The 25,115-nt window shown below is 49.0% G+C and overlaps 1 protein-coding gene across 2 annotated transcripts; it reads left to right on the forward strand.

Moving 5' to 3' along the window:
- Positions 1-210: 210 nt before the first annotated feature.
- On the forward strand, positions 211-24,651 carry GNG12 (G protein subunit gamma 12). 2 transcript variants are annotated; one of them, XM_074831766.1, is made up of 5 exons: positions 211-282; positions 7,974-8,031; positions 8,600-8,699; positions 21,753-21,869; positions 23,230-24,651. In XM_074831766.1, the coding sequence occupies exons 4-5, from the start codon at positions 21,774-21,776 to the stop codon at positions 23,353-23,355; spliced, it is 222 nt and encodes a 73-aa protein (XP_074687867.1). In that variant the 5' UTR covers positions 211-282; positions 7,974-8,031; positions 8,600-8,699; positions 21,753-21,773; the 3' UTR covers positions 23,356-24,651. The 2 variants fall into 2 exon arrangements, with proteins under 2 accessions (XP_074687867.1, XP_074687868.1); XM_074831767.1 differs by lacking the exon at positions 8,600-8,699 and having other exon boundaries at positions 216-282.
- Positions 24,652-25,115: the final 464 nt, after the last annotated feature.

A 25,115-nucleotide genomic window follows, 5' to 3' on the forward strand; every position in this document is an offset into this window, starting at 1 on the left:
GCGGGGTGCCAGCGCTCGCCGGGGCGGGGCCGGGCGGGGGTGGGCGTGGCGAGCGCTGTGGCGGGCGTGGCTAAAGCGATGCGGTGGGCGTGGTTAAAGCGGGGCGGGTGTGTGTCGAGCGCTGCGGTGGGCGTGGTTAAAGCGGGACGGGGGCGTGGCGAGCGCTGCTGTGGGCGTGGCTAAATCGGGGCGTGGCGAGCGCGGGCGGTGGGCGGGGCCAGGCCGCCCGCTCCGGTCGCCCGTGGAGACGGGGCTGCGGGCGGAGGCCGGGAGCGGCGGGCGGTGAGTACCGGGCCGGGCCGGGGAAGGGGCACCGGGTTGGGGGTTTTACCGGAGGGTCGTGGCTTCTGCCGGCCGGGACGGGCTCCACGGACCCGGCGGGGCAGCCAGAGCCGCCAGCCCGGCCCCGTTGGTTGGGCGGCTCGGCCACCCCCCCCACTCTTCACTCCGCCTCGGGTGGGCCGCGGGCGGTGCTGGGCCCGCGCGGTGCCCAGGCGGTTTTTCGGTTGGTTTCGGTTTTTTTGTGGGTTTTTTTTGTTTGTTTTGTTTTATTTCTGCCTTAGCTCTCCGCAGGAGCAGTCCCGAGCGCGCAGCCCGGAGCCGCTTTGGTGCGGTTCAACAAGTTGCGTGTGTGGCTCCAGAAAGCGACAAAATCTGCTCAATTACATATAAAAAAAAATAAAAAAGAAATAAAATAGGCCTTTCGCTTGGAGATAAACTCCGTGCAGCAGCACCCGGCCTCCTCTGTCCATCCGGACTCTATAGCCGTGGTGAATGCACAGGGCTGGGAGTAGGAGGCAGCAGGGGGGCAGCCCCAGCCTTCAAATAAATCATTTAAACTTTATCAGTTTTAATGTTCCCACCCGTCAGGTGATGGGCTTTGTGGGGTCGCGGCGCTCAGCGTGACGGAGGAAGTTTCCCATGTGCGAGGAGTTGTGGGATTAGTGTGGGAAGGAGTTTTAATTAGTGGTAAGTGTCATTATTCAAGGAGGTTTCGTGTTGATCCTGAGATTACACACCCTGTTGCAGTAATAAGTTTACTTTAGTAAGTTTTAAATTGCAATACTCTATTCCGAGCTTAAATTCTTTACTTTTGGGGGGGAGAAAAATGGTATTTGGAGTGTATATTGTGTTTTTAGCCTGGTGCCGTTGGGAAGGAGGACCCACGCTGGGCTGATGCCCATCTCAGCCCACCCATCTCCTTCTCCCCTCGCTGGCACAGACCCTACTGCGGTCTTGACCCCACTGGGGTCTTGTCACGCTGGAGGAAGGGCGGCAGCACCGGCCTTGACACGTGGCTCTGAGCTGGGGAGGATTGGTCACAACAAACACGATGGGGACAGACATGGGGGTTACTGCAAGGCAGGGGAGGGCTCGGGAAGCCAGGCTGCGTAGGAAGCCGGGGCCTCGTTAGTTCTGACGATCAGGAAACGATTTGATTAGTGTGGCATATCAAATTGAATTCACAGTAATTCGTCAGGCTGTTAGCCGGCGTTTCCATTGACTTAGAGCTAATGGCATCAGTGACAAGTTACTTGTTTGTGTTGTAAATTGGTTTAGACATAAAATTCGGTGAGTAAATAGCGAGTACTGGACAGCAGTAGCATTTTATGCTACCCCAGTACCACTAAATGAGATTGAGGGATTAGTATGCAGTTAATGACTTCTCAATCCCATATTTCATCCTCACGTTAAACGTATTGCAGTCATTTAGGATATCTTTAATCAAGCACTAAAGCGGCACGTGAACTCTAGAGGAGAACAACGGATGGGGTCTAGTGCTGCGGTCAAGCTCGCTTTCGTGATCACCCAGCTGACGGGACCACCTTTGTTTAAAAACAAAGCTCCTGCTATTTGGAGACATTTCTGAGGGCTCCCAAACGACAGTCATCCCTGGGCAGAACCACTGCCAGCATATCCGATCTCTTGCTGGCATTATACTTAAATGCAAATATTGAGTTGTGCTGTAGGTTTCAGATATTTCTTTTGTTTCAAATATATATCTCTTTGGCTATATAATAACTTTTTTTATGAATACTGAAAGTTCTTAGTTTCTTAGGCTCTGTTCCTCAAAAGACTCAGTATATTTGAGCCAGGCTCGCGAGTGGTTCTCTATAGGAAGGTGTGGGATGCAGACAGTAGTGCGATGATGGCTCCACCATCCCTTCAAGTGTTGCTGAAATGTTGAGTCTGTTGTGGAAGATGCTAAACACGACACCTCTTGCGGGGTGGGAACATGCTTCCTCCCCGGGCACAGCTTCCCAAACCCTGATGCATCATCCTTTGATTAGGCTCCATTGCAAAAGCGAATTCAAATTACCGCAGAAGTTCATGGTACAGCCCCATAAATCCTCACCCTCGGCCATTTCTCTTCCTCTCCTGCACCAGAGGAGAAATTACCATGTGAGCCAGCGTGACAGGGACAGAGAGAAGTCCTTTCCAAGCAGCGTAGAGTTAGCATGGGAAACGCCACCTCAGCCTTGGCCAAGCTATGGAGCAGTATTCCTGGGAGGATTGTATTGCTGCAAACTCCTCTGCGCTTACAAAAACTATAGAAATGGGTAGGGTTTCACAGGGCTCATGTTCTAGCACAGAAATATCATGCCGGGGTAGGAATCAGTAGTGAAACTTTCATTAGCTTTAATGGAAGTGGAAAGCAAGTTCCCCAGATTTTGAAAGTAGCTGTGGACTTGCTGTTTCTTGGGAAATTGAAGCTGCAGATGTTTGATGACTCTCGGGATTTGCTGCACATTAATCACTGATGGAATCACGCAGCTATTTTCTGAATTTTGTAATATTACACAACTAGACCTCATTTTTCTGAACCTGAATGTTCATCCTGCGTTCAACACCGTGGCCTCTTCTGAAATCACATCTCTTCTGCTCTCAGCAATAACCTGTATGAATGTAGAAGAGAGGGAGAAGAGAAAATACTAATGATGTGAGCAAAAAGTTTTCACTCTGTATTTTGCAAGGATTAATGAGAAGTCGCAGAAAGAGCAGAGGTAGTGATAAAAGTCCACGCAGCGACTGAGTTATGGTAGGATTCTCCATGGGGTTTTCTCTGAGGTAGGTAGAAGTGGAAAGGTGGAGGGAGTGGTGGGGGTCCTTGGGGGAGGTGGGAGCACAGTGGGGGTACGTCTGTCCCCCCAAGAGGGACATGGATCAGGGGGATCCGGCATTCCCGTGCACCCCGATCAGAAGGCACTGTGGAGCAGCTCCAGCCAAGGCATCCATGGGGAGGAGAAGGTCCTTAAAACAGGTTTGGGGTACAGTGTACCCTGCGCTGCAAGCTCCGGGGCTCCTGGGGGCCCCCAGGCAGCACAGCCTGCCAGTGTGGGTGTTTCGTGGCTTTGAGATGTTCAGGGACACCATCGAGTGTATATTTTTAGTTGTGTTCCTTTGAATATTTGGTAAAGCAGGCAATGTGTTTATGTTCAGCTTCCTGTATCCGTATCAGTGTCTTGGCATGTGATGGAGTTACAGAGTAAAAAAAGAAAAAAAAAAAAAATGTTTTGTAAGGATTATTTGTATTGCAGGATGCGGCCTCTGGGATGCTGTGGGTTCCGAGCCCCCACGTGAGGGGTGGCACCTGTGTTGGCTCCCGTGCCCCCCCCCCAGGACTCGTGCATCAGCCTGGGGTCGTCCCTTTCTTGTTTAAACACTTGTCAGCTTCACTTGAAGTGGGAAGCAGGCTTGCTCTTCCATTTGTTGACACTGGTTTTCTTCCCGTCCCTTCTCCCGCGTCTTTACAATTTAAATTTTACTTTACTAAATGCACGTGGGAGCAGGCAGCTGTGTTATTTGTAGGGGGGTGTAGGATTAACCGTGGGGAAGAGAAAAAGTTTTATGGTGGTTTAGGTTGAGGAGAGCAAAGAGCCTCCCTCCCGGTTTCTGTCGTGATAAGATGATGCCGTAGGAGCCCGCGCTGCCCACACAGCCACTGCTGTACCGGGGAAGTGTAAAGGAAGGTGCAGGATGTTCTCATGGGGGACCAGTGGATATCATTAGAAAGGGAAAATATGGGCCAAGAACCGGGGAAAAACCGTCGTGGCTCTGAAAGCTGGTGCTGCGGGTCTGGCTTGCGAAGCAGGAGCCGCTCTGGGAAGGGCTGGGAAGCTCTGCAGCGGGGACTTGGTGTGATGGAAGCGAGTGAAGGTGGCCCTGCGGAGGAGAGGCTTTATTTGGCAGAAACAGGCTTTCTGATCGTTTATAAATTTAAGCTTTAATTTAAAATTGATTGCAATGTAGGAAGTCTGTCTCTGGAAAGGCTTTTCCTGAGCTGTCTGTCCCTAATTGGCTATGCTTAGCTTTCTGTCCCCTGTTGTTAGGTCTTCAGGCTTAAATTTTCTCAGCAATTGGTGCAGTCTGCAGTTCTGAGATACTTGATATATCCGTGTATACCTTTTCAGCTAATGAAAGAAAAAAAAAAAAAGGTTCTTTGCCATGTCATTAATCATCTTGATGAATAGCCGGAGTATTTCCAGAAGAAACTTTCCTTTCTGCTTTTAAAAATAAAATCAAGCAGATACCAAACGCTATTTTTTGTGTGCTGCCATATCGCAGTGACGTGCAAGAAATATCTGTCCCAGGGCGGTTCATTATAGTTCGCGTTAGAAAAACAAAGTCCTTGTGAGGGATCCTGTGCTGTAGCACGGTGCAGCTTTCCAAGTGTTTTCAAAATCTTCCACTGATGATCTTCCTCTCCCTTGCTGATCCCACATTTGTCCTTATTAAACACCACCAGCCCAGCTGGCAAGAAGTTATCCTTTCTGGAAAGCTACGCTGTTATACGAAATACTCGAGGTGAATGTAAACCAGCATGAAATATGAATTTGCAGTCATGTAGCAGTTCTGCAGAAGCCCAGGAGGCTTTTGTTTCTGAATCAAAATCATTCCAAAAGCATCTCCAACTTCATTCGCCAGGAAATTCGCTCTGTCTCAGCTCCAGGGGAAGAAGTTAAGCAAGTGCAACAAAAAGCCTCGGAAATGAGAGACTAAATGGAAAGGGTTTGTTATTTTTGTTAATGAAAAGCCATAATCTTTCAGCCAAACTCTTGTTTTCCTGCATCACCTTACTCTTGTAAGGCATGGTACAAAAGGTGTTATGTTCTCCTGTTCCTTGTTTTTGCAGCCATCTGGAGTGTTGTGTTAAACCACCCGGGTCGCTGCCCTAAAAATGTAGAAGTTGGTGCTGTTATAAGTAAAATACTCTGTTTTGTTGGTCGTTGCTGCGGATAAGTCTGAGCAGATCTCAAAATACGTTTTCAGCTGTGTGTTTTAGATTCAAGCCAAAAAAAAAAAAAAGGGTCAGACTTTTGGGTCTGAGCTTGGAGCAGGGATAAGCAGAAAGTGTCGCTGACAGTTTTGGGAGATGAACCATCTTCTTCCCAGCCAGATCTGGTTTATATTACTGTAGGATTTGTCCTGCAAGGCAGGGATGCTCCAGCTGGAGCTGGCTGCAGGAGGACTCGGCTTGGGCTGCTGCCCTTGGCTGGAGGGTCTGGGACGCGTTTGGCAGCGATATTTCCTCGTTTCTCTCTCCCACATGCCCTTCCCTGATTTATTCCTTCCCGAGGATGGCCTGACCTCTGAACGCTTACGCTCCAGCTATGCAGCGTGTCTTAAGGAGGGTTTCAGAGGGGGTGAATTACGCCGGCCTCAAACTATGCTAGTAATGTTGGGTTTGTGGGGTTTTATGACTAATTTGATAGGAGATTTGATTAGGGAGGAGTACTGAGTCTTTAGGGTGGAAAGCAGCCCCTATGAGCCATATTTATTTTTTAGATGCATTTAAAGATTGTTTTGATCTCCATCAGGAAGCAGAAGTCAATAGATTAAAATTTCTCTTAGTTTTCCTTAAGAATTTTCAGGAGGTGTGACCGGAGTGAGAACTTGCACGGCTAAGCAAAGCAGAAGCTTTTCTGTTAAAACCCCTGTTTTGCAGAGCACAGCTGTCACACAGATCTAAAGGAGGGTTACGTGTTGCATTTATTTTTATTTCCTTGCTGTATGTGAAAAGCACAAGCTTGGCGCTGGGACAGCAAGGACTGGCTGCGGCGAGGCAGTCTCTTTTGGAATGCAATTTATTTTCCTCCTCCATACAATGATTTTTTACAGCAGCTATTAAAATTTTGATGCCGTGTCCAACACGGGAAGCGGCGTGTGATTTATAAACGTGACGCTGCTCGTGCTGTCAGCCCATGGCAGGCAGCACCTCTCTGCCTTGTTAAGGACCATCCCTTAGGAACTTTCTGTGCTTTCTGTGCCTTTTTTTTTTTTTTTTTCTTCTTCTTGTTTCCTGGGAATGGGGGAGCTGAATTGCTCTGGCTTCTCCAACCCCATCGTCGCTGCCCCTCTGCCAAAGCCTTTCGTAGTCACTCCGCTGCCGTGTGCCAGCCAAAAAGCAACAGCCACCCTCTCCTGCCCTCTCCCCGCTGGCAGTCGTTGCTGTCGCTTTGCCCCAGTGCATCGCTCTGGGTTTCTATGCCGGGAATTGGCTCTGCATTTCATGCATACCGGGGCCGGTAAATCTCGTAGCTAATTGCATTATTCGGCCGGTTACTGAGCGGCGCCAGGGCTCTGTGCCAGATCTCCGCCGGCCATTTGGCAAATGATGGTTGTTTTTCTTCCAAAAAGTGTCAGTGGCAATTCTGGATCCTGCTGTGCCCTGGTTAATGAGTTATCTGTGCCCCAGCTGCTTTGCCAGTTTAGTAAAAGCCTGGTGCATCTAATCTGTGTTTTGCACCGTATTTGACAGTGAGTGTCTCTACAGGGACACAAAAATATATAAACACGCATTATAAATTATAGGAAAGATTAACACTGCAATTACCGGTCAATGTTAAGATTATTAGTTGCTCTTTTAGCACTTTACATGTGTGTTTGCACACCTGTGTGTGCATTGCACTGAATGTGCACGCCCTTACACTTCGTGCAGAAGCAATGAGAATAAAAAGAAAGACAACTTTATTTGTAAATAAAGTCCCCCCTCTAGCTATCACAGAAGGCATGTCACCCTGTGTTTTTTATCATCTTCTCTTTTACCCATAGCATCAAGGCAGCCAGCTTGGTTTCTGTCTGTATTCTAGATGTTTTTAAACCCTTGTGATCTTTCAGGTGTTCAATCACTGTTTCTGTTCTTGGTGATGCTGAGTTGTACGTATGAGGTGCCCAATTCCACTATCATTCATAGCCAAAACCCTTAGAAAATTGCTGCCCTCGCTGAATTGTCATTGTTGTATAGTTTTAGTTTAAAATTAGCATTTAATACAATGAAAGTTTGAGAAGAGTGTTAAATATAGCGTGCTCCGGATTTGCCAGTCTTGCAACAGTGAGCAGTATCTGGCGCAGGAACTTGTATGTTTTAGGACTAATCAAATTCCAGGTTTTTTTTCTAGGTGGGTATAGGCCTCCGTAGGAAATGTGGGGTCTCAGATTTGTTTCTCCTGTGGTTTAAGCACAGCTACTAGGCTATATCCATGGAGGCTTGCATCTCTGAGAGGTCTGCAGGAGGCTGAGTAATACATGTGCTCGACACCGGCTACGCCGGCACTTAGTGTAAACCTGCTCAGGGTTCTACCCCGAGTAGTTTAACTTGTTTTAAAGCCAGTAGCTTTTCTAACAGCTGCCTCTAAACCTCATCTGCCGTAGGTCTGGGTGGGACCTCTGCCCTGGGAGCCTGAGCTGCCAGAGGAGCCGCAGCGGCACTGAGGAGGGTGCAAAAAGGCTGCAAAACTTGTTGACTTCATGCACGTTTGGGAGGTGGCCAGAGGGAATTGGGCCTCGGGATCCTTGGGAAGGGAAATAGGGGAGCTGGCCCTAAGAAAGGCTTGAGGTAGATTTTTCTGTGAGGCCAGTCTCAAACTACTGTAGTGTTTGTGACTAGAATTAAACCACAAGCACTAACCCCTCTTAGCTTTGGCTTTCTGGCGCTATGAAATACTTACAATTTTTATTTTACTTTGTTTCAGCATCATTACACCGATAAAATCGAAGCAAGCCAGACGGGTGGCAGGACGGCCTATGTAGGTGAGTTTCCAGTACATGCTTGTTCCTTTCTTTCATGCAAAACATAAAGCAGCGTGACAAGTCCCAAACCCCAGTGATTTAATTTTATTCTGGAGTAGAACAAATACAAAATACGTGGCAGCTTTAAGGAGGAGAGGCTTCAAGGCAGCCGGGCAGGCTTGTGGCTTGGTGCAGCACTGGCTACTGCCCGCTCTCAAAGGCACCCCTTCACCTCCGTGTTTCACTGCCTGACCACTCTCGCGTTGAATATTAGGGGCAGAAACGCTGTTTTCGAGTGGGCCGCTTCTCCCACAAAAATTGGGCTTTTCCTTGTTCGTTCCACCAGTTAGCAAGGGGCAGCGTGGAAGTCTTCCTAATTTCTGTAGTTGCTGTGTTATGTGTATATGGTTCGACCATCTCAGAATGCAAATACTTCCTATATTCACCCCATTCTTAAAACATGTGCTTTGATAAATTCACGTGATGAATTGTGAATACTTTGCACCCTTTCAGTGCCTTTGAGCTGAGAACCACAGAGCTCCTCACAGAGCATCTCCCACTAGCGTCCTCAGCTTTATCTCTCTTTCAGACTAAAGAATTTACTGAAGGTCACGTAACCTGAGGCCAAGCTGGATCTCGTGACTCTCAGTCTGGTGCTTTAATCACGGACCGCTCCTGCTTTACATGCTGTAAGATGAACTGATTTTGATACAACTAAAAGTCTCTTTGCAAATGTCTCTTTGTAGTTTGTGTATGTCTCTTCTGGTGTGAGTTAGCCGAGTAGTGCCCTGTGAGGAGAAAAGGTACCTGCCGTGGAGAGACTGCACTGCGGTTCGTTAGGGAGCACAGCTTGTCTTTACTGATTACTTCAGGCCAATGTCTTCAAAATAATACTGCTCAGAAGTTTTTCAAAGTAACCTTGATCTAGAAGTCAGTTTTTATGGCTCTCATTTGTACTGAAGATATCAAAAGTTAAGTCAGAAAAAATTTGGAGGAAAATAAAAGCAGGTTTTTCCGCTACTAGCTTCCCAACAAGAAAAGTGGGTTTGACAGAATCACACGTACGGTGGCTGACTTTGACAATCAAGTGTAGCTGTATCCCAGTTTTGATCAGCAGGGTGGTACTGGGATAGCTTGTGAAATGGAGGTTGTGAAGGAACACATCCTTAATTACATACTCAGAACACTAAATCCAGCTGAAGATCTTGGGAGTTGTCTGTTTTCTTTCATTTCACGTTGAGATTTTTATACATTTTAGACTAATTAAGATACTGCAGCACTCTTTATAATTTCAGAAAAGATCTCAACTGTAAAATCTCTAAAAATTCTCAAGTGTAAATTCTCTGCAGAAGCACACATCACAAATTGGTGATCCGTGCTTTAAGGAGCTTTTATTCTATGTGTGCTATGATGGGCCGCTTGCCTCTGGGGAGGGCAGGTGGATCTGCATGCCCAGACTTCCCATCGCTCACCTAGCCCTAATTGCTGCACCTCCTCCGAGAGCTGTGCATGAAAGGAGAGTTTGTTGTTGCTGCATCTTTTCTGCTGTAAAAGTGGTTTCAAAATCAGCTAATATATACTGTAATCCAAACAAGAGGCAAACAGACTGAACAGAGCCGAGGTGTGCCAGTCCCCCCGCTTTCAGCTCGCTTTTATACCTCTGATGTGTAAAACCCTGTCTCTGTATTTGCTTCAGGCTCATGTCACATATAAGAGCTGTGCTTGTGCAGACTATATAAAAGACCAAGTGACTGTGCAAAACAGAAGCTTCTGTGCCCAGCAAAACAGAATTTGGGTCTTGCGGGGTGCCTGAGTTTCCCTGATGCCTTCAGCTGTGGTGCTGTGCATCCCAAAGCATCCAAACACTGTCTGCAATTACTGCAGCTGCCAGATGTTTCAGCTTTTCCACGTGCATGGTAACAGCCTGATCCTTGAATAGCAAAGGAGTTGTAGTTTGGGGAGGATCTTGTTTTCTTTTACCAAACCCAAACTTTTTCTAGTGTGTATAAAATATTTGTGCTGCAATTGTAAATCTTGCCTGATACCTATTTAAAAGTCAACTCCTCCTCACCTTCTAGGAACTGGTTAGCCATCACCATCGCCGCTGATACGAACAGTTTGGTTTGTGATAGCTGCAGAAGCCAAAGCAGAAACCTTCCCCTGGCCACCAGTCCCCTGCGATGGCAGCCACAGCCTCGCTGCTGAGACCTACCCAGGCTTGGCTGGGGCTGTGTGCAGGGAGGGCAAGGGAGCAGGGGGCTGCTTGCAGCCCCCCATGGCACCCCCAGAGCCAGTGGGGAGGTTGCAGGTGGTCACAGGGATTGTTTTTCCTAGGTTTGCTTCGTGGGTACTGTGTTCAGTACTGCAAAGCACACAAGTTTTCTCTGAGTCCTCCTCCTGGAAAGGTCTGGCATGTCACACAACCTCATCTCTCCTTTCTTCGGGTGCGCTAGAAGTATCATAAAGCGAGAAATCACCAGAAAGCATCTTTAATCCATCTTTCATTTTACTACTCAATTCTGTTTTCTTGTCGAGGGCAGGGCTCTGATGTTTTCCTGCTAACCAGGTTTTATTTTCCACTCTATTTAATAGCACAGCAGAAGGAAAAAAATTTCTGCCGGGCGTCTCGCCGTGGTTTCCACTGGGTGTCAGCACAGCCCCGTGCTGGGGCTGGGGCAGCAGGAGCCCTGCCAGCTGCCGCCGGCTTTCCCTTTGGCTGCACCCACCGCTGGAAAAACTAGGTTGGCTGCATAACCTGAGCAAGGTGCTGGCTGAGGTGCAGCTTTGCAATGATGGGATCGCCCTGCGCAGGCGCGAGAGGTGGGTGAGCTGGGAAGGGGCTGTTTTGCCGGAGGTTTCCTTCTCCGAGCAGAGCAACCGGTTGGAGCAGGAGGAGTGTCGAACAGGCCCTCCTTGTTCTAGTGCTCTCTAATTAGGGTTACATCTGGGACAGCGGGTCCCCGTTTCTGGAAGATCAGCGTGGATAACTTCTGTAGTATTTACTTTGAAGGTGTGGGTGTGATAAAGAGCGCTGCCGGAGAGGTGCTGTAGAGATATGCGTGCAGGAGTCGGCCTGGGCCGGGCTGTGTCCGGCAGGCGTGATGGATCGGAGCTGCTCACCCTGTGCTTCCTCCACGTCAACTCTTCCACTCTTTTTCCACGCTCGATACACATCCTGGCTTCTCAGTTATAAAATCTTTGGGCCTGCTGCCTGTCCTGCCAGCCCGAGGCACCTCCTTCAGGCCCCTCAACTCTGTATGGTCAATATTGGGTGAGAAGAAGCACCCCGAGGGCAATTTGTGTTTCAGGTGGGCAGAGGCATCCCTTGGATGCTGCTGCCATCAGGGACCCTGTGCCTCTTCCACCCTCCCTGTGGGTCACCTCGCAGGGACTGGGCAGCAGCAAAAAGCCTGTGCCCGGTGCCACTGCGCGGTGAAGAGAAGATGGTGTTGGGGAAGGGTCTTGGGGATCCCGAGCAGGAGCAGCCAGAGCCCCATGCTGGGATGCTTGACCTCAGCGCAGGGAAGCAGAGAGCGCAGTCTCCAAGCCGGCCGTGGGAGCTGGCACCCCCTTTGCCAGGCAGTTGTGGAAAGGTGCCACTGTGTGCCGGGATGTGCAGGATCCGGGTGGGGGACACGTGTCTGCGCTCGCTGGGGTGCTGAATGCTCTGCAGCAAACACTGTTCCCCTCCCGGCCTGCTCCAGTGCAGAGAGGCGAGTGGTTTGGCTGAAGGTAGTGCCAGGTTCTTTGAGATTCCCCCACCGGATTCCTCCCTCAGACACCAAAACATTAAAAAGTCAAGGCCATGAAACATCACAACGACAGAGGCTTTTTTGTGTGCAGCCGTGTTTCTGTACGCTGACATACCTGGTCACGCTACGATGCACCCTCGAAATAGAGTTGTTTATTTCTGCACCCAGCTACAGCCTTTAATGCCAGCGTCAGGCCTCTTGGCTTCAACTCGGAGAGTTTTTAAGTTCTGCAAGTCGTGACAAACCCGCTCCCGAGCAGCCACGTCTCTGCCCTGTAGGAAAACCAACAACCAGCGTTCAAGTCCCAACCAGCCACCGGCCTTCGCGCTCCCACACAAGCGCCTGGGAAAGCGGCACGTGCAGAAGCACTCGCAGCACCCAGAGAACCCACGGAAACCCTACACCAAAACACCCCACACCCTGCCGCTGTGCCCGGTGCACGTAGTAGTAGTGGTGCACGTAGTAGTAGTGGTGCACATAGCCCACAGTTATCCCAGGTGCTGGAGAGGGGCTCTGGCATCGCCCCCTCCTTACCAGGGGCCGTTGTGGCTCCTCTTCCTCCACAAGGACTGACCTTGACTGTAGCTGCTGGTGCCTCTCCCTGCTGCTTGCATCTTCCTCTCGCTGCCTTCTTGCCCCTTCCAACCTCCCCAGCCCCTGCGTGGTGTCCTCCTTTCCCAGGCTGGGGGGGACTTGCCTCCTGCAGCGCCTGTTCCCCCTGAAGCAGACCGCTGCCTGGTGCAGGGTTGGGGGCTCAAAAGTTTGAAGGTCTGCTGGATAAGCACCGAGGTGGGAGGGGAGGTGTTGCTCCTCGTCAGGAGTAGGACAGTCTTTGCAGAGGGGCTGCAAAGCACTGCCTGATCGTGGCGGTGGGGGGTCACCCTGCTGAGGAACGGGCAGTGAGCCCTGGGTGGCAGCTCGCTGCGCTGTGTGCATGGCCTCAGGAGGAGTGAGGAGCTTTATAGAGCAAAAACAACCATAAAAAAATCTACTCTCTGTATTTTCAGAAGCAAAATTGCTGGCTTCAGAGATAGGAGTAAGCTCCTGGCTTTGTATTCCTGCTAGCTCTGGAGAGTGTAAGTAGGATTTGGGGTTTGATGGTGGGTTATTACCGAATTGTTTGCAGGGTCTCAGCTGAAGGCAGCAGGGTTGAAAGGGTGCCAGGGAAGGTGGTGTTGGTAGGTAAGGTCACTGCAGAATGGTTTTGCAGGCATCGCTGTGAAGCAGCGGGGAGTCGTTGGTGTAATTTGGCAGTCAGACTCTTTGGTGGTGGTGGTGATACACAAAACAGATCCAGCTTAAAGCTGTTTCAGCAGAGACTGGGGAGGTTGCAGGTCTGGGACAGTTCTACTTGTCAAGCTGCAGCATTTGTTGTGGAATCACTGAAACCGTAAACACGAGCTCCTGCGGTACCATTATGGTTGGTTTTTGGGGCAGAAAAGCTGCCTAAAGCCACCCAGCACCGCTGAGCAGCTCCTGGGGATGCGTGTGCTTGCAGCCCTGTGCCCGGCGTTGGCTTCAACACCCAGCTCAGCGCAGGGCAGCACAGCCAGAGCGTGGGCTGGATGTGGCCCAGCTTTGAACTTGCTAAGCTGCCTCTTTGTTTCAATTTTTTGCCCTATTACTGTGTTTTTACACAGTGGACCAGGGGGTCACCAGGAAGGCCGGTGTCCCTCCTGGGTTCAGAACTGCTCATGTTTTTCTTTGCTGAATTTGAAGCCTCCCCATGCCCAGGGCAGAGCGTGGAGAACATTTCTACATCACTGCCCCGGCCTGTATTGCCCACAGCCTGGCTTCCACGGCTCTGAAAAAGGAGATGCCTTAGAAACTTGCATTTGCAGATTAGCTGTAACTGTAGATCCCCACCGACCCCCAGCTGTGGGAAAACCGGAGGCTGATGGCGTGTTAAAGCCATGCACGTTTTGTACACTTCCAGATGCCATAGTTGTTAGTGCTGTCATTTCGTGTTTTGTTCAATCCGCTCTGTTGATCTAGTTTTGAGTTATTCGCCTTAAAAGCTGTTTTGCTTCAAAAGAAATAGTAACAAGATACCCTTTGAACCTTTATTCTGCTGCTAGCTGCAGTATAAGCTGACTTGGAGCAAATAGAGATCTCTTTGCAAGGCAGAGCTGCTGGATGATTCCCGGGTGTACGTTAGCAGTGGTGATTTAATTACATTTCACTCAGCAGCTGGTTCGTAAGTCCTGGATCTAAAAGACTAAAACAAGATAGATTGGTGTTTAATTATCCCAGTTGGAGCTCAAGTTTAATGCCCAGCTGTGTACCTGCCGAGGCCGCTGTTCTCAGCACCTGCTGCATTGTAACCTCGTTACCTAAAGCCTGTGGAAAGAAGTAGGGCAAGGCCTTGAAAAATAGAATTTTTCTAGGGAAGAAGGTCAGCTCCACCTGTTTTCAGGTTGTTATGTATAAGAAAGAAAAAAAAACATGGGTGTATGGCCTGTATGAAGCGTGCTGGAGGTTTCATCTGTTTTTCCCTGGCAAAGTGTGGCTAGTGAGCATCCTCCTCTTTCAAACAAACCAAAGTCCTCAATTTTCCGTGGAAAAAGGTATTTTTCCCAGAGGATGAGCTAAGCCTTCCCACTGGCATTTTGCTCCATTCGTTTGTTGACTCTGCTGTTAATTACAGAGCCCTAGCCCAGCACGTGCCTCTGCAAGCCTGCAGTACCTGGAGAGGGCAGGCAGCTTTGCTCCCTCCTGTTGTTATTAGGACTTTCTTTTCACTTCTGACAACTTTCAAACAGAGCAGGGGTGGGAATGAATGGTGAAAAAGGGGGGGGAAAAAGTGACCACGAGCACATGGTAGTGTGGGCCAGACATCAGTCCTGTCGGCAGCAAGCTGCTGCTGCAACTGAAACTGTTCTTGCAGTTGTCTACTTGCTGCACCTTTCTGCTCCTGCAGTCTCCTTGTGTTAAGGGAAAAATAAAAGCTGTGTGATGTGCTTGTGACTGAAAATAAAGCAAGATCATTGCGGCTCACACAAGAAATGCCGCGCTGCAGCCTTTGCCTTGCAGCTGGGCAGGGCTGTGGGGTGATATAGCTGGAGAAGGGAGCCCCTCGCTAGCTGACATGAAGCACAGACACAGAAGCTGGAAAATTATTAGACCAGCCAGCACAGCTGGAAAAAACATACCCCATCTGTTTTCAGACGTAGCTGTTCATGTTTTCAGAGCAGTTTCTGCAGAAATGCTTTGCCTTGGGCACGATGGCCAGAGAAGGCTGTTGGTGGGACTGATTATTTTGTCTCTTTTTTAGGTTGTGAGTCAGAGACAGGTGAGAATTGCAGCCGTGCCCACAGCTGCTCTGGGGCTAGGGAATCTCTGTCCTTGTCAGCCTCAGGTCTGGCAAGCCCTCACTCAGCGATGCTGCTTGCGGGGGACTGAGGTTGTCACTCGCTGTGTGCTCCTGGAGCAGCGGGTGCAGGGGACCCCTGGCTCTCCTCCTGCTTAGAACAGCACGAGAAAACACCAGCCTTGTTTTGTCTCAGGTGGTGAACTGAAAAACTTGTTGGAACTTTGGTTTTGGTCCATTTAATAGAGAATGAATAGCTGTGAGTGCTGGGGGAGATGAGAGATCCCGATGTGAAAAGTGGTGGGGAGAGTTGGGTGCTCAGGGTATCTTTGCTGTTGGCTCGGGGCTGCCCGCTTAACATGAAGGTTCATTTCCTAGAAATTGGAGTGGTGCCCTCCCCAGCCAACTGATCTCTTCTTTAGAGAGTGACTTAATTCTTCTGGGAGACATCCGTGTCCCAGAAAACCCTGCCCCAGGCTCCGAGGGCATGAAACCCCAAGTTCTGCAGAACTGCGTATGCTGCCGATATAAATCTGCAGTTTTCTGCAGCTTGTTGTCTGAAATCAAGTGTACCCCATGAGAAATCCTGCGGCTCGAGATGGCCGCAGCAGCTTAGTTAATAGGGTCGGTTGCCAGGAACTGAGAGGGAAAACAGTATTATTGGGTGATGACCTAGTTGTTTGTAAATCTCTCTGTAGAAGAGATTTAGTAATCTTAGGAGGACTATTAAAGTAATGCTGCTTATGTTTGTTTGAAGATGAGGAAACACAGCAATTTAATTTTCAAATGTTATGGTTTGGGGTTTTGGTTTTTTTTTTTAAACATCTAATTTATTAACAAAGCTAACCAGCTGGGAAAATAAGCACTGAAACTTTCCTAACGAGGTCATTCATGTAGTATGGGAAGGGACTCGAGGGAAACTCAAACCTCTCCAGTGGCAAAGGGGGTTTTAGGACTGTGGCTTGGGGGTGAGGAAGGGAAAGCTGAGCAAAGTCAGCCTAGGCTTGCCCTGGCAAAATGAGAGGAGAATGGTTTATATTTTAATTTTTCAGTAACTGTTTTTTAACCTTATGTCTTTTTTTTTTCTTTAAAAAAGTACTAAAATTAGAGGAATCGGCAAACGTTGAGCTATCTTCTCAGAGATGCATGCATTGCTTTATAAAAATAAGTTGCTTTGGGTGGGTTGGGTTTTTTTTTTCTGTAGCTTTTCAATATACTGAGTGAAAATTGCGGGGTCTGGAATGAGAGTTTGGGCTCAGTTTCTGGAGGATCTGTGCTTTCGTGTCCGTGTGAAACGGCTCCTTGTTATTCCAAAAATGATTATTTTACAGCACTCGCAGTCAGTTCGCAATGCACCAGCGGAGTTCATTATCAAATTCAGCAGCTGCATTTATCAGCTCTAGCTGCGCGTGTTGGAGGTTCTTGGTTGGAAGTCTCATTTTTCACGAATGTGTGAGCCTGTCGCGTACGGGGAAGCTTTTGCAGCTGTGATCATCTTCTGTGGGTCCTTCGGCAATACCTGAATGCAATGCCCTGATCCTGTGGCTTTCTTCTGATCAAAACCAAAAACCCCAGAAGGTAGGGCTGTCTGATTTCTCACTGTGTTCTTTGCAGAGTAATTTTCCCAAAGTAGCCAATAGTTTCCATCATCTTTTCTTAACTGTACTACCTAAACATGAGAAATTCCTTCTAAGTTCCTCTTCTACCATTTCAGTTCCATGTAGCCAAGACACCATTTTGTATTTGCACGTCTCCCGCTTGGTGCCTGTGGACTCGCTCTCCGTCTGGAGCAGGGTCATTTTCCCCAACTGCCACTGGTGCAGGAGGGCTTCTTCTAGAAATGACAACCCCATAGCAAGAACATCCTCCAGACGTGGCATCAGCACCTCGCCTTGGGCCTGGGGAAGGGTTGCTGATGGTTTTGGCGAGCCATGCCTTGCTTCAGGCACCTAGGCATGAATAGGTGATGAAACCCAGATCCAGAAAAGCCCTTGGTCTGGTAGTTTCCCATGGCAAGTAATTATTTTCAGTGGGAAGGAGTCTCAAAACTTGGGCCTGAATGTATTAATGCTTTTGGGCAGAATAGGGCCCATTTTTGTGCGTTGGAAGGGGGCTGTGGCAGCAGAGCAGCCGGTCCTCTGCCCGCTTCTCATGGCACACCAGCAAAGGCAGGAAGCATTGAACAAAACCCACAAGGTCTGTGTCCTTTTAAACTTCCTTGCTAGGAGCTCTAGCTTAACAATTAGCTTTTCAATAATTAAATTCCTCAAATTATCAGGTTAAATGCCCCAACAGTCTAGTAACAGAAGACTCCTGTTACGTTTCTAAATGCTGTTTTAAATGAGCACACGGCGCTGTGGAGCGCAGCGCGCTTGCGTTATCCGTCAGCTCCGAGGCTACAGCTCTTCGGGCAGCCAAGACGTGCAGGTCTCCTGGCGCCATTCGCTTGGCCAACAACACGGCAAAATTGTGGGGCAGGTTTACCAGTGGAGCTTAGGCTTGCTCTGGCTCGGGTGCTGCTGTCAAGAGTCACAGGAACTCACGCTTTGTCCTTCTCGCTGCTAGAGGTCAGGGGGAGATGGGGGCTCCCCCACGGCTATGGTGTTCCCCCTGCTCTGTGGCACCAAGCCCTGGATGTGGTCCTGACCCCGCCAATTCACATCAGCTAAAACACGGCCCACAGGATGCGAGGTAATTCTCCCGACTCTATAAAATTCTGCTTTTGTGTCTGTGGTGAAGCACGCAGCGCGTTCCTGCGTTGCCCGGTGTGCTGCCAGCCTCCCCGGCACGTTGCGTTGGCCGTCGTTGACTTGAAATGGAAGAGGCCTTCTCGTCTGAGTCACGGCACTGCAGGGCTTCTGTCAGAGGTGGTTAATGCACCACAGCCTTTGCCTTGAATTCCAGAGAGTTCTCACTTTGTATTTCACAAATAATATGACATCCAGCTCCCATCATCACTTACAATGAGAAGCATTAGCCTGCCTTTTCCCAGCAATAAAGCAAAATGTCCGAATATTTACAAATAGATCTACAGCTGTTTCCAAAGGTGTTTATGCCGTGTCGCTCAGCATTCCTCCTCCTCTTGAGTAACTTGCAGATTGAATCACTAAATATGCCATCAAAATGCATTTAAATATTTGGGTAATATTAGTAATGCAGGATGCAGACGCGGTGTACTTGCTGCGGGGTGTTGCAGCTCCGTGATTAGCAGTAACTCGACTGTAACGTGGTGGCTCTGGGTTAGTAAGTGCGAGTTTGTGTCGTGATGTTGATACGGAGGGTATTTCAGACTATTTAACTCTCCTCCTCACAGCCGAAGCACGCAAAGACTTCACACCTCCCTAGAGCAAACGACACTCCCAAAACTCCGTGGCCGGGCCGAGTAAATCACCGATGGCGCTGGGAGATGGCAGCCCCAGTCTGGCAAAACCAGTGCCTGTTCCTGGGGAGCGGGGGGGTCTCGCTCCTGGTGCTGCCTGGCCCTGCGTGGTCACAGCTGCCGCTCAGCTGCCCTGCGCTGACTCACGGTTTGGATTTGTCACCTCCTGCCTCGTTGTGAGTGGATTAAATGAGGGCTGGAAGAGGCTTGCAGGGCTGGAGGGTGAGCTGCTTTCGTGCAGACAGTCCTGGCTCGCTTCCTTCATGCTGCTCTGAATGCAGCACCGTGGAGCCGTGGGGCAGTAGGTGCTGAGTGGGGAATGCATGTGTGTGTCTTCGATTAAGACAGTGCCATGGAGGGAACGCTGCTTTGAGGGGAAAAATCCTGTTGGCTTTTTAAAAATTTTGCATTAATTACATTCCACAGACAGTAAGCAGTGAATCACATGCAACTCGGTCCGTAGGTGACCTCTCTGAAGCACAGCAGGAACTTTGGGGAAATTTTGGGGCGATGAGGAGCTCATGGCGGTCTGGGGCAGCGAATGACTGTCACGGACTGAGACTCAGCTTATTGGCCTGGCTGTTGTGAAGGTGAAACAACCACAGTTTACAAGCTGTCCTCCTGCACAGCCGGCGTGAGTCAGCCGGCAGTGTGTGCTGCCAGCCCGGCTTCCCCGGCCTCCGTGTCACGGGTGTCTGCTCTGCTCAAATTTCCTCAACTTTGCTGCAGCTTTACTCGCGGTAGCTACACACAGAAACCCTGGGTGGAAATATTTAGAGGAGTGGGAGGTAACATGCTTCAGATGCAGCATGTCCCTGAAATGGCCGGTGCCTGGCCTGCTGCAGGGCGCTTGCTCAGAGCTGTGATCTCTAAACTGGCACGCGTTTAAAGGTTCTAAAATTACAAAAGACCTTCTGTGATTTGCCCTGAAATCGGTCATTTGGAGCATATGCAGCATTTAAACTAGTTCTGGGTTTCGTGCTTGTCGTCTCCTCCTCCTCCCGAGGAGTTATTTGGAAAGTAGGCCGGCGAGCTAAATAGGGGGCTGTTATATGGCCACTCCAATCCATGCAAGTCGGAGAATTGATGAGTATGTTCTTAATTATTTTTTTTTTTCAGGGAATAAGTTTTTAGTGATACCTAATATGAATTATGGATGTCCCTCCTACCTGTGCGTGAGCAGGCGGTGTTACCTGCTGCTTGGCGATTACTCTGCCCAAAGCTGCTGCAAGGAAGCTGCCGGCAGCTCCCCAGCTACGGCAGCATCCCCGTGCCGCTCATCGTCGCGGCTTGCTGCCGGCTGTGGGAGGAGAGCTGGGGGGTGTTTGACAGAGTTTTGTGGGCATCCCACATCTACCATGGGTGCTGGCCACCGGCGTGGGCTGCGTTGGCCTGACACACACCACGGGGGGAGCTTCAAACCCAGGGCTGGTGTCTGCAGAGGGAGAGAAAATGAAAATCTGAATTTGAAAATTTGAAAATTTGCAGCCTGCAAAAGGTGGCATGTGCCGAAATGGGGAGTCAGTGCAAAATAACACTGTTCCCAGCAAGCAGGCACGAGCACTGGCTGGAAAAGCAGCCTTGCTGTCCAGGCCGAGGCACGAGAAACCTGAAGCCCAGAAGGAAACGCTGTGTGCAGCGCTTGGAAAGGTCGCATGCAGCTACATTGGACTCGAGTCCCTGTAATGCAATAAATGATTTCAGCACAGCAACACGGAGCCAATTCTTGTGGAGCCACGGAAAACAAACAGCAGGGTTTGTGCACAGTCCTGCAAGGATTGGCACAGGAAGGACAGTTTCACAGGCGAGGGCTGTCCTAAACCAGCTGCTCTTTGAACTCCTGGGTACCTGAATAATTTAGCAGTAAGCTCTTTGCTGCTGTGATGCCTGTAGGGATATTCTTTTGAACATGATGCTGCATGGTCCTCAGCCCTTCCCTGCTGCCTGCATGGGTAGTTTCCTTCCAGCAGCAGCGGCTGCGTGGGATGAAAACTGGCCGGGGATGCCGGGGCCATGCAGCAGGAGGAGTGCTGCAGGGAGATGGGGCGAGGTGGCCTTTGGTGTGGCACAGGCGAAGGGACAACTTGTGGTGGTCCAGCAAGCCCGGGGCAGGCTTGAGGTTTTCTGGGATCACCGGGAGGTTAAGACCTCTAAATCCCGAGTGGTGTAAATGCCCGTGGAGCGCTGCCTTCCAGCGCGCAGCTAAGCATACTTTGGTGATCATGATGGGGAAATCTTGTCCTGGTGTTTGTTGTGGAGTGCCTGCAGCACAGCTGCTCAGGGACAGCAGCGCCATCAAAACTGACTCTGAACTGCTTACTGGTGCCTCTCGGACCTGGCCTCGAGTCAGAGCTGGCACGCGGGCTGCCTGCCTTGTCTGGATATGGTCCTGGTTCACCCTTTGGTGGGGTTGGGAGCATCTCTTCTTCTTTGGTCCAACTCGCAGGGAAGCGTGTGGCATCCTGGCACGGGCTGGGCTCCCCTGTAAGCCTCATGCTGCTTCCCTGCACGGCCATCCCGTGCGTAGCTTCAAACTGGGGATCAAGCTGGAAAAGCTGTGCTTGGATCGCCTGCTGAGCCCGGCGCAGAGCATCCTCCCTTCTCAGTGGGCAGCGACTGTGTCAGGATCGATGCTCTGCATTCTTACCCGGAGAAGGAAAGTCCCAGAGCTGCTTGTTGTCTTTTTTTTCTGCCACCACCACATATGTGGCCACATGGGACAAGACAGCAGCCAGGAGCGCGCCTCTGAACTTCACCACCTTGTTTTTTGTGTCCTCTGACGTGTCACGGGGCCGCTGCAGACCTGAAACGCAGCCTGGCTGGAGATGTGTCCGTGCCTCTGCCCGTCCTCCTCACTGCAGCGGGCTCAGCGGAGGGGCAGTGACGGCCATGAAGCCCTCTTCCTCCTGCGAGAGAGAGAGGAGGGGATGTTCTTCATCCCCAGCTCTCCTCCCTCCCTTGCAGCAGGATCTGTCCCGCAGCAGCAGATGCAGAGACTGACCCTGTGCAAATGGCAGCCTTGAGAAAAGCACCAGTCGACAAACCCTGTTAACACAGGGAAAGGCGAAGCAATAGGATGCATGAGAGCTCAACGCATTTTTTTTTTTTTGGAGGGTGTTTCAGTTGCAGAGCATCGTTTGCTGAGCTGCTTCTCAGCTGACAACGCCCGTTGTGCAAAATAATAATAATTTTTTTTAAAAAAAAAGCACTTTTTGCAGCATGTCGCGGTTGCCTTTGTGTAAAAGCAGTTTAACGTGCTGTGCCACCTTCTGGAAAACTAACCTGCTGTCTTTCCAAACAGGACTTCACCGCTTCACTGAAAATGTCTGGCAAAACAGCTAGCACGACCAACAACATAGCTCAGGCCCGAAGGACTGTCCAGCAGTTAAGAATAGAAGCCTCAATAGAAAGAATTAAGGTGAGAGCACATCCTCCTTCACCCCTTCTTTTTTTTTCTTGTTTTTTCCCCCCTTCCAGCTGTAGGGCAATACGATAACGGAGAGCGTGTGCCTGTGTGTGTGTGCCCACAATTCAGTGTTTTCCCCATCTCAGAACGTGACATCTACATTTCAGCCCAACAAATCTGAATAAATCTAATTCTCGTGGCCGCTTCCCAGCAGTATCCTCAGGTGCTTTGTAGACTTGTAGGAGAACCAAAGCAAAGTACAAAGTGCAAATCCAGTGTGTGAAACAGAAGGCAAGTACACGTGTCCAGTTTCATGCACATTGTGTGATTTTTTTTTTTTTTTTTTTCGTTCCATCTTTTGGCTGGCTGAATGCTACATCTGCAGGGAAGGTGAATGTGTAGGGACATTATTAAAAAAACCCCAAAGATTGTGGAAACTGGATTGCTTTAATTTAAGGCAGAAAAGAAACCAAACTTTTTTCCAGCTAGCAGGGAGAGGATATTGGCCAGAGAAGTAATACTGCCTAGTGCTCCTCGAATTGCTGCCCAGCCCTTCTGAGGGCCAGCAGAACAAACATCCAGTTCTGCAGAGCAGCGGGGCCCGTCCTTGGGCAACGGGCTTGGGCGCGGGGACCCTGGGCAGCCTTCCCGAAAGTGTCACCTGAGGACACTTGTGTTTACTGTCCCCAGCTTTATAGCTGAAGAGTTCCTCGTTACGAACCTACTGTATTATTTTGAACCTTCTCCTGTTTATTTTTAGTCTTCTGTAGAAGCCGTGTAGGAGTCGGGCGGTACTTTTGCCTGTCACAGACTAACCCCGGAGAGCACCGGGGTCCCTCCTTGTCTCCCTGCTGCGGATAAAGCCCGAGTGAGCCCCTGGCAGCGCATCTTCCGTGGGAGACAGGGCCCCAGGGAGCGTGTTGATCTCTGATCACCTCTCCTGTCCCACGCAAGGACTTTGTACCCGTCAGCAGCTCTCAGCTCCATTCAAGGAATCTGAGCTGAGTCGGTCAAGACAAGTTTCTATCTGCTTTGTAGTGTACAACTGTCAGAATCAGGTGGAAAAGAGGGTAGGATTAAACTGAAAAATTACACATGTCTTCACAAATGTTCCCCCACATAAATTTGTAAGTATTTTTCTATTTCTTTTAGAGAAAAGTTCTTTTCAGAGAAGTCTTTTAGATGCTCACACTATTTAGCATTAGGAATGCTCATTAATGAAATGCCAGATTTCAGTTATTTTTATGTGTATTTCTTTTATCTTGTGTTTTGCACAAGATTATGGATAATTGGAAATATCATAAAACAAAAGTGGCATCCTATTGGTTGGTAAATGCCATTTTATGGGTTTCTTTTTCCCTGTCTTCTGCAGGTGTCAAAAGCATCAGCAGACCTAATGCTCTACTGTGAAGAGCACGCCAAGAAAGATCCGTTGCTAATGGGCATACCTGCTTCTGAGAACCCTTTCAAGGACAAGAAGACCTGCATTTTGTTGTAGGAGAGCAGCAGCTCCTCCGCAGCCCTCCCGGGCAAAGCCAGCCACCGGCGGGCACGTAGGCAGATACTCGTAAGGTACCCGCTAGTAACTGTGTCAGAGCGGCCGTTCTTTTACCGAGCGTATAAACGATTTCTTAAGCTTTCTCAAGCACTTCTTCTGTTCCCTATCTTTATTAGGAAGCGAGGTTTCAAACTGAATTAACTTCTTTCTTGCCCAGGGGAATGGGGTCTTTGTCCAGCCCGCGGGCGCTGCACCGGTGTCCCCGCAGTGGGACGGGCAGAGCGAGCCGGGGCTCTCGTCCTCTGCGGGAGCGCGGCCCCCTTTTTGCTTTTCAACTTACACAAACAAGACCAAAGTTGCCTGAGCTTTGCTGACAGAGCAGAGGCAAAGGTGTAGAAACCTGATTAAACATCACTGGGTTTACATTTTTGTTTTTTAATTATGTGTTGAGGGGGGGTACCTGTGTTGGTAGCGTGTGTTTATGCACAGACACATTTAGAAGTGCATTATCTAGCAAAAGCTACCTTGAAAAAAATGATTGTAGCAACTGCTGGTGAACTCCAGGGAGCCATGCCTGCAGCCTTCCTTGCGCTGGCTTCTCCTGACAGGGCTTTTTTAAGTGTAAAACCTGAAGCGTCAAGAATCAGAGATCTGCAGACTTATCTTCCTGCTTTTTAAGAATTGAAAAAGCTGAATTTTCAGCTTTGATTCTGCTTCTCTGCATTTTCTTCCTTAATTAAAAATCTGTGTTAGTCTAAAAAAACCCTGTCAAAAGAATCGAAAGCTGCAAGCTAGTACTGCCCTGGCTTTGTGCTGAGCTGGAGGCATGGTTCTGTCACTCGAGGTCCCAGTTCTGTTTTGTGCAGGGAGTCAGAATTGGGCTCTTTTTTAAATTCATTTTTAAAGGGGAAAAATGCCAAATTATATCCAGATTGTGGTTATGCAGATATAATTGGAGGGCCTTTCCATCAAGTAAGTGATTTTATATATACATAATAAAAAAGTCTTTCTCTGTGTGTGTGTGTATATGTATATATATATAAAAACTTTAATAGTATATTTATACAAACATTGCATATTAACAGAAAACTTTGAAGAGATGGAAGATAGTACTGACTTCAGCTGGCTGCAAATGTCTTTCCCTGTAGCTGGTGGTTCAGAGGTTGAAGTTGCAATCTGCCATAGCTGTGCATTCCTGTAATGGTATTTACAGAACTAATTAACCACTTGTAATTTACTGTCTTACATTGCATATTTGCCATTTCTATATTAAATGATATACACACTATTGGTATATATTGAGACATTACGTATTTGTTTAACAAACAGTTCAAAAATAGACATACAAGACTGATGGAAAATTGTACTGTTTGTTCTGTGCTTACATGCAAATTATTTTTATAATTAGAGTATTTTTCTAGTGACAATTTAAAAAACAGTAATGTAGATCCACCCTAATTTATTTTTTTTTTACTGTGTTGGTGTCTATCATTCGGGTTGACCCAGCGCTGAGGGATCTGGTGGAGTTGAGAACGGTCAGTGTGAGGTTCATGGTTGGACTGGAGGATCTTCAAGGGCTTTTCCAACTGAGATGATTCTGGGATGCTGTGATTTTTATAACACATCTTGTTAAAAAATAGTTAATTAACTTAGTTTGGGCATGCAAGACTGTAACTGCTGAGAGAACTCCAGCTGTGCAGGCAGGTGTGTGGGGAGGGTAAATAACCTGTTACGGCCTGAATATTGTTCTATCAATCTGT

The sequence above is a fragment of the Strix aluco genome, chromosome 8, assembly GCF_031877795.1.
Source record: "Strix aluco isolate bStrAlu1 chromosome 8, bStrAlu1.hap1, whole genome shotgun sequence".
Lineage (NCBI taxonomy): Eukaryota > Metazoa > Chordata > Aves > Strigiformes > Strigidae > Strix > Strix aluco.